This window comes from Cydia strobilella, chromosome Z, assembly GCF_947568885.1.
Source record: "Cydia strobilella chromosome Z, ilCydStro3.1, whole genome shotgun sequence".
Classification (NCBI taxonomy): domain Eukaryota; kingdom Metazoa; phylum Arthropoda; class Insecta; order Lepidoptera; family Tortricidae; genus Cydia; species Cydia strobilella.
The window spans coordinates 22,258,472-22,272,747 of record NC_086068.1 but is presented as its reverse complement, the minus strand read 5'-3'; the positions used below and the strand labels follow the sequence as shown (position 1 = coordinate 22,272,747).

The following is a 14,276-nucleotide window of genomic DNA, read 5'->3' as shown; positions in this document are numbered from 1 at the left end:
AGTCTACAAAGCCCATTAGCAAAGCAACACTGGAAAACAATCCAAGGTAACTAAGGGACTATAGCGACCCGCCCCGGCTTTGCACGGGTTACACTAAACCTTAACAAATTATGAACCTAAACCTTCCTCAAGAATCACTCGGAAGTGTTTGAGTTTATCGCGAACATAAGTATATACACACAAACAGACAGACGCGGGGGGACTTTGTTTTATAAGGTGTAGTGATTATAGGAGTAAACGGCAGTGGGAAGTCATAATCATAGGTGTCTAAAATAATGCTTTCACTGTATTGGTATCGCTTGATTAGAAGATTTTTTTGTACCTTAAGGCGGTTCCCTGAGCCAGAAGGCGAAAAATCTCCTTATATGATCATGTTTTTCTAAGAGGCGTTGATATTTGTAGACGTGGAAAAAATATATGTAGTTCTTGACTATATTATCTTTAACAACATAGCTTCCGATACACGAATTATGACCAGAGAGCGAAACTTTGGTGCCGATGACAGGCGTATGACGTCAAGCTAAATACAGTGTTGTTATCTAGATTATAGATACTTAAACAAATAACAATTTATTAGCCTCTTTAGTATACTGATATTGAAACTTGAGTTGAGAGTTATTATACGTACTGGCCACGTATAAAAACATAATTTGTCTTTGTCATGTTAAAAACAAGATTAATGGATATGACAACCAATTTCTGTTAACTTATTTTTTTATTAATAAAATATAACCGAAATATTATTGTTTGAAGTCGCTATGGAGTCGCGTGGAGTGGGGGGTTTGCAGCCGTATTTGCAGAAATTTCCTTTTCTGATTGTAAAAAATGTACAAGCAATATAGAGAAACATTTGAAAACAACAAAGCATATTGAAAGAGAACGAGAACGAGATTTTAACATGGATTTAACAAATTTTATGATAGCTTCGAATATACCTTGGTAACAATTACAAAATAAAAACTTTTCTAATTTTCTTGAAAAATGCATAAGCGGAAAATATGCAAAATTTATATTTTTTTATAAATAAACAATAATTTATATATTATCAATATTAAGAATCATTGAGGTGTTACAATGTTGTTTTTAAAAAACATCCTATATGCGACTTGACGTCATACGTCTGTCATCGGCACCAAAGTTTCGCTCTCTGATTATGACACTTCGCTCGATATAATTAATTCCCAAAGTAACCTCTAACTCGGACTTTTAATTTACTCGGTTATTTATTATGTGATACTATAAACAAAAAAAGAAGAAAAAACAATCTTAACTTAAATAGTAATTTCATAGCTTTCGAATTTCGATATTGTAAGGTAACGTTATTCATCATCATTGGCCACAGCATCTTTACAGATGATAGTTGCAGCGACTATCATCTGTAAAGATGCTGTGGCCAATGATGAACTATCTAACGTTATTAAAATAAATAAAAATCGACAAAATTCGATCAAAATTGACACTTGGCGCGTATGATCTTTCCCGTTCTTTCTTGCGAAATGTGACAGTGACAGCGGCAAACTGATGGAACGGCCTTAATAGCTCTATTAAACCCAATACGTCGTTATTACCCAGTCGTCCACTATCGTCTTAAAACCTGTTCGGAATACCTGTCAGCAATGATTAAAGCTTTATAGCTAATAAGGCCCTGCATTTCATAGTGTTTGAGATATGCCTAAAATTTAATCCGTCATAACGATGCGTACGATATTATATGGATTACCTACGCATGGGACACTTGCTACCGCAGTTAGACTGCGGGCTAGGCCAATTTTTTTATAGTTTCAATAGATCAAACTAATTTTACGTTAAATGGGTGCTGTCATAAGTCAATAATAACAAAAAAAAGGATTCCAATCATGTAAGTCGCATCAACTTGGTCCATCAAAATATACAAAGCATTAGAGGTAAAGATTTACAAATTGAGTTATTTTTAAATTGTAACGGTATACATATATTGTGCATTACCGAACACTGGCTAAGTTCTAATGAAATAATGTTTAATTTCAACAATCATCAACTTGGTAGTATATTCAGTAGAGTTAAATCCATACATGGCGGGTCTATGATTATTATAAGCAATCAGTTAAAATACAAAGAACGTAAAGATATCGTGTCCTTGTCTGTCGAAAGAATTGTTGAAATAGCCGCTGTAGAATTAGAGCAGTTAATTGTCATTTGTGTTTATAGGCCACCTTTGGGCAATTTTGAAATCTTCCAAAAGAAAATGGAAACCATTTTATCAAAATTTTCACACATTAAAAAGCAACTTGTCATATGTGGAGGACTTCAACATCAACGTTCTAGAAACTTCTTCCTTAAGTGTTAGTTTGATAAGTCTTTTCAAATCTTTTAGATTAGATCATATTTTTATGGAACCTACAAGGGTAACTGCTACGAGCGCAACCTGTATTGATAACATTTTTACTGATATTGTTCCTATTAGTAAAAATGTAATCAGTTCACTGGAATCAGATCACATGGGTCAATTAATTACATTTGAGCTAGTACGGAGTTTAAGTCCTACAAAGAAGAAAATTACGTTTGTACCAGTAACTTCAGAGCGTTTGGAGAGAATGAGGAATAACCTTGCACATCAGTTACCAATTTTGCCAGCGGAATTAGGTCCCAATGATATGTACGATAAATTTTTCAAAACCTTTTTAAAAGAGTATAATACAATATTCACTTCTAAATCGGTTGTAGCTAGCGGTGCAAATACTTTTAGTGAGTGGGCTACTGCAGACTTACATAATCAGAGGAAAAAATTATACGAACTTTACGAGGAACGGCGCTATAGAACGAGCGATGAATTCAAAGAATATGTAAAGCAGTTTTCTAAAAGCTTCAAATTTAATTGTCGTTTAGCTAAATGTAATTTTCTAAGCAATAAGATAAAAAATAGTTCTGACGTCATTAAAACTACATGGAAAATAATAAATGAGGAGACTGGTCGCAAAAAAAAGACAAATACCACATACCGGCTTAACGTAAATGGGAAAGTAATAGAATCTAATACAGATATCGCTACTGAATTTGAAACTTTCTTTACTAATGCACCAGTTACCACGACCAAGCATCTTAATTCATCAAGTTCGTCTGCCGTTGGATTGTTAGAAAATAATTTGCTTAAATGTCTCACAGAATTTAAATTTAAATACGTTACTAACCTAGATGTACTAAAAGCATTTCGATCTATTAATGTAAAAAAAACCGGTGATCTCAGGGGAGTTTCTATTCTCGTTATTAAGCCCCTTATTAAACTACTAGTGCCTGACTTAGTAGTCATATTTAACAACTGCGTCGACTGTGGCGAGTTTCCAAACCTAATGAAGCAAAGCAAAATTACTCCTCTATTTAAGACAGGTAGTACCACCGATCCCACTAATTATAGGCCTATTTCAGTTCTGCCCACACTTAGCAAAATTTTTGAAAAGATAATTTTATCTCAGTTACTTAGTCATTTTAACACGAACAATTTGATGCACAACAAGCAGTTTGGGTTCACTCGGGGTCGATCGACCACTGACGCTGGGATAGAACTAATCAAAAACATTTTCGATGCCTGGGAGGAGTCACATGATGCCATTGGTATTTTTTGTGACTTATCTAAGGCGTTCGACTGCGTTTGTCACGAAACACTCGTGAGGAAACTTCACTTCTATGGTGTTAGAGGGAAAGCGCTGGATTTGCTAAAATCATATTTGGATGGGAGAATCCAAAAAGTGGATGTGAATGGAGAGCGGTCCTCTGGATCACTGGTTTCAATGGGCGTACCCCAGGGGTCGATATTGGGGCCCTTCCTATTCCTCATTTATATAAACGATTTACCGTACTTAGTGAGAGATCACCATGGTATAGTACTGTTTGCTGACGATACCTCCCTCATTTTTAAAGTCAAGCGTCACGAAGATACGAGCGATCATGTAAACAGTGCTATAGCAAAAGTAGTGCAATGGTTCAATGTCAATAACCTATTATTGAACGAGAAGAAAACCAAATATATAAAGTTCGTCACTACAAATGTCAGGAATATACAAACGACTGTCACTATCAAAGATGAGGAACTGGAAATGACCAATAGTACAGTATTTCTGGGTTTGACGTTAGATTCCAAGCTGCAATGGGGCCCTCACATAAATATTCTCGCAGGTAAACTCAGTTCTGCAGCATATGCAGTATGCAAAATGCGTCATTTAACAGACGAAAAAACAGCAAGATTAGTGTATTTTAGCTACTTTCATAGTATAATGTCATACGGCATCTTGCTTTGGGGTAATGCTGCTGATATCAATTCCATTTTTGTACTGCAGAAGCGCGCCATTCGTTCAATTTATAAAATGAATGTTAGAGATTCGCTCAGAAATAAGTTCAAAGATATTAATATACTAACTGTATACTGCCAATACATTTACGCAAATATTGTGTATGTTCATAAACATATGCATAATTTTAAGAGAAATTGTGACGTACATAATATTAACACAAGAAACAAGGACAAGTTAGCAGTGCCAGCCACACGGCTGCAAAAAATTAAAAATTCCTTTGAAGGTAATTGTGTACGGTTTTACAATAAACTGCCAAGTAGTATAACTAAGCTTCCAATGAATAGATTTAAGACATACATTAAAAGTAAATTAATTTGTAAAGCTTATTATAGTACCAAAGATTACATTAATGACAAAACTGCCTGGAACTGAATGATATTTATGTTTGTTTTATTTCTTGTGCTGACATTTTATTCAATTTTTTGTATGTAATTTTGATACTGATTTTCTATTAATTTATTAATTGTTACCAATTGTCTGACATTTTATTCCCTTCTTGTATGTAAATTCTCTATTAATTTATTAATTGTAACCAATTGTATTCGTTCAAAATTTTATTTTATTCAGTGAATGTTTGTTATATTTTATTTTCTCTTGATTATGACTGTATGACTTGTCAAAAGTGCTTATTTTTAAGCCTACTTGAAATAAATAATTTTTGAGTTTGAGTTTGAGTTTGAAAATATCGGCACTACTTTGAAAAAAAAAAACTCTTATCTTGTTCTGTCAATCAAAAGAAAAATGTGGTATATAAGTATGGGATGCATACAGAGTTACTGCCTTTCAAGTTTTGAGTAGCAGTGTGAGATACGAGATTTTTTCAAAGTAGTGCCGATATGTTATCTTAGGATACGTCCACTATAACTACAAACTACTTTACATATATGTATTTGCTTTTATGAGAACCGCGCAACAAGAAAATAAGAGTTAGGATTAGGACATAATTGACACCCGAATAACCTTGGGCCACAGGTTGGTGGGTGGTTGAAAATTGATAGTAAGTGACGATTATGATGATCGTCGATAGTTATAAACACGTCAACTGCTTTTTAGGGTTCCGTACCCAAAGGGTAAAAACGGGACCCTATTACTAAGACTCCACTGTCCGTCTGTCTGTCACCAGGCTGTATCTCATGAACCGTGATAACTAGACAGTTGAAATTTTTACAGATGATGTATTTCTATTGCCGCTATAACAACAAATACTAAAAGAAGAATAAAATAAATATTTAAATGGAGCCCCATTTAACAAACGTGATTTTTTTGCCGTTTTTTTTTGCGTAATGGTACGGAACCCTTCGTGCGCGAGTCCGACTCGCACTTGGCCGGTATTTAATGAACTTAGTTGATTCATCAGCCTTCCTTTCTAATCGACTAGACCCGTATAAACGTAATGACTAAACGTTTTCAGATACTTAATTAATTAAGACTTCAGTTACGAATTAAGTAATTAATGCATGTTAGATAATAAGTAATATAATGCCAAATAGCACGTAAAGTTTATCTGTTAGTGCTGTCTGATTGATATAAATAAATAAACAATAAACAATACTTAGTCTTAGTTATCTCACTGAATAAGTTAGTAAATATTTAAACTTCAATGTTGTTGTTGGGTATTTGATAGCTTTTTAACCTTTTGATCGCCACGACTATTTTATATAATATAACACGGCGCAGTAAACTTTATCAAAATATATTAAGGTTCATTTTGTTTTGTAACCTTTGTAGGCTACGACCGCCTGTGGCAGTAGTGTATTTAACACACTAGTTTACCTGAATTTCTTCTTTGATATCCGGTTTTTTTTCTGGGACATCCGTCTTAGTCATTAATGTATCTTTTTGCATTAATTTATGCAACTCTTCTAGGTTAGGCGTCGCGCTCATTACTGCGGGATCTTCTTCCGGCTTGGCTGGAGTCGCTACGCTCCCGGAATTGCTTTGTTCGCTCAAAAACGTCATGTTGGCCATTGCCCCTGCGCTTTGAGATGCTCTTAACTGGGCTAAAATTTGGTCTTCTGTTTTCATTTCTTTCACAATTTCCTCGGGTAGCATGGAATTAGACGTAACTGAAGTCTGAAAATTACCAGATATTTAAATACCTGTAACTCAATGGTTCAATTTGATTAATGAGTTCAAAAGAAATTAATGTGCGGTATCTACATGGAAGTGTTAGAAAATCCCTTAGGTTTTATTAAAAAAATTAAATTCTTCGACTGTCAATAACATAGGCGCTAGAAAAGCCGCGTGTTCCTCCGAACCCATAGGACATTCTAACACCCTACGTACTGCACATAATCGAAGTAAGCTTAAATGATGATTGAAAACTAAATGGTATTTTGTTTACCATACGAAAATAGTTGATTGTAAAGTAATTTAAAAGGTACTTACAACTTCTACTTCCAAACAGTTTTCGATACAAAGATTTACAACAAGAGAAAATGTTCACATGGAATTATATTTAATATTGGATTGAATGTTGAGTTCTGAGTTGACCTAAATAAATCTATGTAATTCTTAGTCAAGATGACATGAAGATGATAGTTAGTTGAGAGCTGATTGCTTTTGACTCCTGTTCCATGTTAATATGTAACATACCTAACCAACATGAAAGGATAATGTTAATAGAAGTTCCTTATAACGTTTGGTTTTAAAGAATGACCCGTAAGACGCAACCATGACAAGGACTTATATTACTTAGAAATACCCTGAACAAAATGAATTTGAATCTTGTCTTACATTGCAGATAATCTATAGAAAGGCGTCATCAGTATTGTGATTAATTCATCTATATTATCATTGATTATTATTTTGGTGAACAAAAATATGTATTTCTTCAGAAAATACGACTCTTTCAGGCTATCATATAGGCATTATTTTGACTGACTTTGCCAAGAACGACATTAATAGAATTTACTACCGGCCACTGTTTATACAGGGTTCTCAGGTGTTTTGGCCACATACAGGATTCTCAGGAGGAAATATTTAAACAGCGGACTCGTGGTCGCATTTTGTGACCAATATGTCAAACAAAATACACTGGACTCAGCCTATTCGGTTTTTAAGGTAAGTATGCCATTTTTTTCCATCAAGGTCACTCGCTGTGAAGTCTAGCGTAGAGATAGACATACTTATTGTCAAACAGGTTCGCGACTCATATCTTAAGCAATAAAGTCGTTATCAGATTACTATAAGTGTACGTTTTTTTGTTAAACACTTTTACCCAACTGAACCTAATCTTTTGATATAGGTCCGGTCCTTATGTTCTTCCCGAGCACCCCATATGATTAAGGTTATTCTAAGAGTAGGACCGAGGTCAACCTAGGAGGCAAAAACCTGACACACCATGACCTTGTATTAAACTTTGCTAACTTATGCTGCTCATAAGTTCTTCAGAAATATTCCTTGCATATATCTGATTAAAAACGTCTAGTCTGCGTACGAGCTCTGAGGAATCCAATACAAAGGACTCTCCAACATCCCCGTTCCTAAATGTTCGAGCCTGTGTACAGACTGTCGGTTTTTTTTAGGCAATTCTTTCTTAAGAGCCAACAGGAGTGGTCATTTCACCATACAAACGTACTCGACTGTTTCCTCCGTGGTTTTTGAAGCTAGAGGAATGATTTTTTCAACACAGATTAATATTGTCAATATCTGTGTCGGTGTGTTTTGCTTTTTTGATATTTTTGTTTTTTAAGGCGCTAGAGCCCTTCAAACATGGCCAAAAATGGCCTCACTGACTATGCCGCAATGAGAGGCGTGGTATTCAAAACTGATATCAATTAGCCAAAAAATCAAAACAGTCCGACACAGACAATTTCATAATCATTTAGATTTCCAAATTTGGTTACGATTGGTTATGTTTTGGAGGAGGAAACAGTCGAGTACAAAACCTCGATTTTTGAGATTTTTACGCAGGATTTTTCGCCTAAGCTGCAGTTGTCCTTATCGTACTAATTTTAGGGGCGGGGTCAAGTTTCTAAATACGTACACAGACAGAAAAGTGATGGGCAATAGTCGACATTGAATGTCGATAATCTAGTGATGTGATAAGATCGATACACCATAACAAAGTCGCGATTTGCCTCTTAGTAGGCGAAGTAAGTAAAGTGAGTATGCACTTTGGCCTCAGGGGATATCGTTTAACACTATTTATTATTCCTTGGTTCATACAAAGCTGAGCTGACGCACTAGCTACGAGATTAAGTCCTGGCTACCCCCCAAAAAGGAAGGGGAAAAGTCGGCTTCTGCGGTCCAGTTTGCCTCTATTTCTACCTATCTGTTGATCATGATCTATGAGATCAAATTTGGTATAAATTTTGTGTAAATTAGGGACGAATAATTTATTTTAGAAATAATAGTTTCACATTTTCATACACAAATCTGAATATATGAACGAAACATTAAAATAAAATAAATATTTAAATGTCGCTCCCAAACAACAGTGATTTTTTTGCCGTTTTTTGCGTAATGGTACGAAACCCTTCGTGCGCGAGTCCGACTCGCACTTGGCCGTTTTTTGTTAATAGCTTTTGAACTTTTTTTATGTGGAAATAAATTAACGCTTCGAATACATTTTTCTAGACATCATTCCGAATCCAATGAGGTATCATACGTATTTTTAGGAATTAGTATCTCTATTAGTGGCAGCCGTACAAGCCCAATTTCAATGAAAAACCGCAAATCGATGTACAGGTTAGCCGTTTGGCACACGCATACTAAGAGGTCAAAACAAAATTTTTGACCCGCAGTTCCTAAAAAAATCCCTTTTTTTTGTAAATTAAAACAAATAGAATTTTCAAAACATACCAAGTTTGGGGTCAAGTTAAAGGGTTAAAGAGGTATTTCCCGTTGGATATATGGATATTACGTATCATTGTATGATTAATATGTACCGTATCTGCAGTACAGTTCCATAAGTCTCGTAAGATAGGTATTGAAGTAGATTGTGTCACTTTGTATTGAAAAAAAAAACTAAATAAAATTATTTTTAAAATTGCTTTTTTGGGGTTCGATATGAGGATATCACGTATCATTTGTGGTATATTGTACAAAAAAATCAGCCATATCGTAACTGGAGGAGCCCAAACTTGGTATGTTTTGAAAACTCTTTTTGTTTCAATTTAAGAAAAACCGGCCAAGTGCGAGTCGGACTCGCGTTCCAAGGGTTCTGTACATTACAAAATTTAAACAATGTATTTTTTATATGAAACGTGATTGAAATGTCTTTAAAAAACCCGTAGGGGTCGGATCAAAAACTAAGTAATTAAGTCCGACTCACGCTTGACTGCAATTTCCAATAGGTTTTCCTGTAATCTTTTGGTAAAGATCTATTTTGTGTATTTTTTTTTTAAATTTTAGACCCAGTAGTTTCGGAGATAAAGGGCGGGAATGGTCATTTTTTGCCTATTTTCTTGAACAACTTCTAAATTGTTTATCCTAAATTATAAAAAAAATGTATTAGAGATTCTCACAATGAGCTCTTTTATTTGATATATAACACGATATAGTTTGAAATACTTTATTTTTAATTTTCTCATTTACCCCCCAAAAGTGGCCCCCATGTTTAAAATTCATTTGTTTACGTTACATGTCCGTCTTTGGGTCACAAACTTACATATGTATACCAAATTTCAACTTAATTGGTCCAGTAGTTTCGGAGCAAATAGGCTGTGACAGACGGACACACAGACAGACAGACGCACGATCCAATAAGGGTTCCGTTTTTCCTTTTGAGGTACGGAACCCTAAAACTGGCTAAAATGTAATGATGTGGTATATTTTCAGAATCGCTTCAAAAAGCCCTTTCGTATGATAGATAAGAGAAGATTACGATAGGTTTGAAAAAAAAATATATAAAAAAAAGGTTTCAGCACTCCCTCCTAAGGGAATTTTTTTTAGGAACTGCGGGTCAAAAAAATTGTTTTGACCTCTAGTATACGTGTACCAAACGGGTAACCTGTACCTCGATTTGCGGTTTTTTTTATGCGAACAGCTTACACTATATTTTTCACCACCTTGAACGTTTTGTAGACTAGACTATTGTCCCAAATTAAGGTTTCATATTTATTCCGACCAGAATTAGCTCTTCAAACATTTTTATCAAAATCTGACTCATAAATAAAAAACGGACAATTAATAAAACTGTATAATTACATCAAAGTAAGAAATATCACATGTCACATGTTTCTTTGTTATGATATTTTATCTAACCTGAGGCTAATTTTTTCTATTCCACGTAGCCGGAGAGCGGCAAATTTGTTTTTAATCACACTTGCTCGAAAAGATTTTATTCTATGCAGGTGTACTGAAGGGAAAAGACCTTATTGTTCCCGCGGGAGTTATAGCTTTCTTTTTTAATTAGGTATGTCACTAATTCATACGAACCAAGTAAGTTATAAGTAAAATACTTTGTCATGGTAGTCAAGGTATAAGGGAGTTTTACTTTTAAAATACTCACGACTATAATTTAATATTTTTGTTTATATTTAAAAATATTTAATTGGATTAATTTAACAGCCGTTATCTTATATGTTTTTATACAACAATGTTTTCTTGTATGTCCATGTTATGTTATGTTTTTTTACTCTTCTGTACCTCGAAATGTTAATTAGATTGCAGGTTGTAGAAGGATATTGAATTCAGTTACTTAAAATCAAGGAGTTAACCACAATAACAGGGAATAAGCAAACGCTTAGTGGTGGTAGCGAGCGAACGAGTTATAATCGAAGAATAAAGTAAGAAAAGAACTGGGTGGTGTGTGGCGTGGTATGTGGTATGCATAGCTATAGCGTAGCGGGCCGGCCAGCGGAGGCCGGCGAGGAGCGCAAAATGCGTGCGCGTCTGTGTGCGTGCACCATACACTGGGATAGTCCCTCGCTACGCGGTACCGCCCCCGTCAGAGCGACGGCGATATTCAACTTGAAATCTCAAAATTGAACCCGGGCTCACCTCCTGTTGGCTCTTAATTTTATTAGCAATCCAGTTATATGCGTGTCAGACAAAAAATTATGCGCAGTTATTCGGCTAAGTATAACTCAAAAACCATACATGCATTAAACATGTAACAAAATAAGGTCCAAAGGCGTTTAGCATATAACTTTTGGTTGATTTTTTTCATAGTTTTTCAGTCATAATTCACCACGTTATTAAAATAAATGAGACGAGCAAGGATAACACCCAGTTTATTTCTAATTAACTAACTTAATCTAAAAAAAAACAATTAACTTGGTCCTCACAGTACAATACAGTATTAACAGTATTTATTGTATGTACCTTAATAACATTCACAGTTTTTCTACACAACACACCACCTTGTCTTGGTACCTACGTGTCCAGTATGTCAATATGTGCGAAACTAGTTTTAACAATTTTGTAATTGTTCGGTTTCTAGATCTAATACAATAATTAATAAATTTAAAAAATGTGAATGCAGTCAGCCTGCTTTAGTTTTGATAAAAGCATTTTTCCTTTAGTGTAGTAGAGTCCGCCTAAGCTAACTTTGAACCAACTTGGACAGGGACAGGACAAAGTGAGGGCGTGCTATTACAAACATATTTTCATCATAGAAATTTGAGTTGCCCCCAATGCACTCACTGCCCGCTCCTACGCCCATGCTAGCTGCCTCCAGTGGCCATATATACCTAAGATATTTGAGTTGCCCCCAATGCTCCTACTGCCCGCTCCTACGCCCATGCTAGCTGCCTCCAGTGGCCATATAGGTATACCTAAGATATTTAGTACTTCTTAATTGTTTCACCTTAAGCATTGAGCAGTAAGACAAATCAACGTAAACATATATCACGACCGGCTTTATTGTGAATGCTTACGTCATAGCCATAATCCATAATGGGTTAACCGAAATAGACTTGGTAACAATGGTATTGTTTGTATTCTTAAGATTTTATTATTAAAAAAAAGTAAAACTGACTTCAAACGGGAAAAAATAAAATATTATCTGGTTTTATATGCGCTCGCAAACTGATACGTTTGAAGTCGGTGCCCTGGTATATTTTGATAAGAACAAAAGAACCAGTATTGTAACTATTTAGCTTGGCACCGACTTCAATCGTATCAGTTTGCAAGCGCATATAAGACGAGATAATGTTTTATTTTTTTCGTTTGAAGTCGGTTTTACTCTTTTTTTTTAAAGATTAATTTTATTTTTTCTGTTTTAGTGTTTCTTCATCTGTCTGGCCAAACTGTCAATAAACATTATTGCACTTTGGGTAAGTTTCAAGGTCTATATCTAAGCTATAAAGATTTCAGGAGTTGGACCTCATGTAACCCATCATCAGAACTAGATCTTAACACAAATGTTCCTTCAGAATTTACTTGTGCTTAACAAATATAACGAAGAAGACTTAACTCGCCAAAATTGAAATATGCGTTGTTAAAGAGTCCCGTTCTGGTCATCATCAGTAGTTCCACTTCATCAAATAGTACTGTTTTGGATGAAAGTGCTTGGTTTGTTGATGAAAATACTAAAACCGGTATATGTATGCCTATAAGATTTGAAGAGTTCCCTGGATTCCTAATGGATCCCTTCATCAAAACTGGGTTTTTACAAAAACGGGACCAACTAGGGACTATAATATAGTACAATATAGTATATTATACATTCACACAAAAAAAACCAAATCGGCTCAGAAATGACGGAGATCTGAGGTCATACATTCAAAAAAATACGGTCGAATTGATAACCTCCTCCTTTTTTGAAGTCGGTTAAAAATATTATAAATATATATACCGTTAACTTAGTGTGTGTTGAAATAATTATAAAAGCGCAATTCATAGAGCCTATTGCAAAATCATTTAATCATGTTGCTACAGATCTAACGAATTTGAAAAATAAATAACGTATGTATATGTATAAACATAAGGTAACCATTTGTTTAGAACCAAGACGGACGCACACCCGTCGCAAATCTATCGCAAAGAATACGTACATATTCATAGGAAGTAAAAATAATTGCTCAAGTTATCATGACTCACAGACATTGTAAAACCATAAGAAACATCCTTATGAGCAGTTTATAAATACACAAGTCTGCCATTTATCTTCAAAATGAAACATATTTTATAAATTACTGGCGATTCGCCCCGGCTTTGCAAGTGTAGTTCAACTAATTTACACAAAACCTTTACAAATTATACATATAAACCTTCCTCTTGAATCACTCTATCTATTAAAAAAAACGCATAAAAATCCGTTGCGTAGTTTTAAAGATCTAAGCATAAATAGGGACAGACATACAGACAGCGGAAAGCGACTTTGTTTTATACCATGTAGTGATAACAGCGGTCCGCATTTCAACATTGATTTCGAGTAACATTTTGTAGGTAAAATTAAGGAGGGACAAAATACCCTAATAGTTCTTCGCCTGCCGTTTATGTGCAATTCCAATGTGACTGGTAATTGGTAACGGCTTCCTGTGGATTTACACAGTTATGCTTATCGTTTGTTTTTTAACTCTTGTTTTCACGTTAATAATTGATTTTAACCGAATCTTCGGTGTCAATTAATTCTTTGTAGAGCTGGAGCATCAATTCAAGTCCTACGTGAATATCTGCGTATGAACAAGTCTTGTGGCATCACATTATTATCTTCAATCCTTATTCCGTTTTCGATAATTTTCAAGCCTGAAAACCATATGGGTTATTTAGCTATTTTTTCGACGTAAACCAACGAATTATAGTGCATCATAAAACTAACACATGATTTTACCATTCTAACAAGCCTGTACAAGTCCAAAAATACGGAAGAAAATTGTACGAGTACTGCATACAGAATGAGCAACTAAAATGTGAGCTAAGTAAGGGGAAATCTGAAACTCAGACATACGGAAATTAGGTCTTGCTCAGCCTGTATTTTAATGAGTGATAAAAAAAAAACAAATAAATCCTTTTCATAGTTTTAGGGTCGGTTGCACCAACTGTTTGTCATCGTTAAAG

General features: G+C 34.8%; 2 protein-coding genes across 2 annotated transcripts in view; both read right to left on the bottom strand.

The window, feature by feature from the left end:
- LOC134754305 (proton-coupled amino acid transporter-like protein CG1139) overlaps window positions 1-14,276 on the bottom strand; it is a 522,474-nt gene that overhangs the window by 342,878 nt on the left and 165,320 nt on the right. The window lies entirely within an intron of this gene.
- Window positions 1-14,276, bottom strand: part of LOC134753708 (GRB10-interacting GYF protein 2-like) — a 145,443-nt gene that overhangs the window by 67,051 nt on the left and 64,116 nt on the right. Inside the window, exon 16 of the mRNA XM_063689647.1 lies at window positions 6,099-6,398. Within this exon, the coding sequence (XP_063545717.1) occupies window positions 6,099-6,398 (300 nt within the window). The remainder of the gene's footprint in view (window positions 1-6,098; window positions 6,399-14,276) is intronic.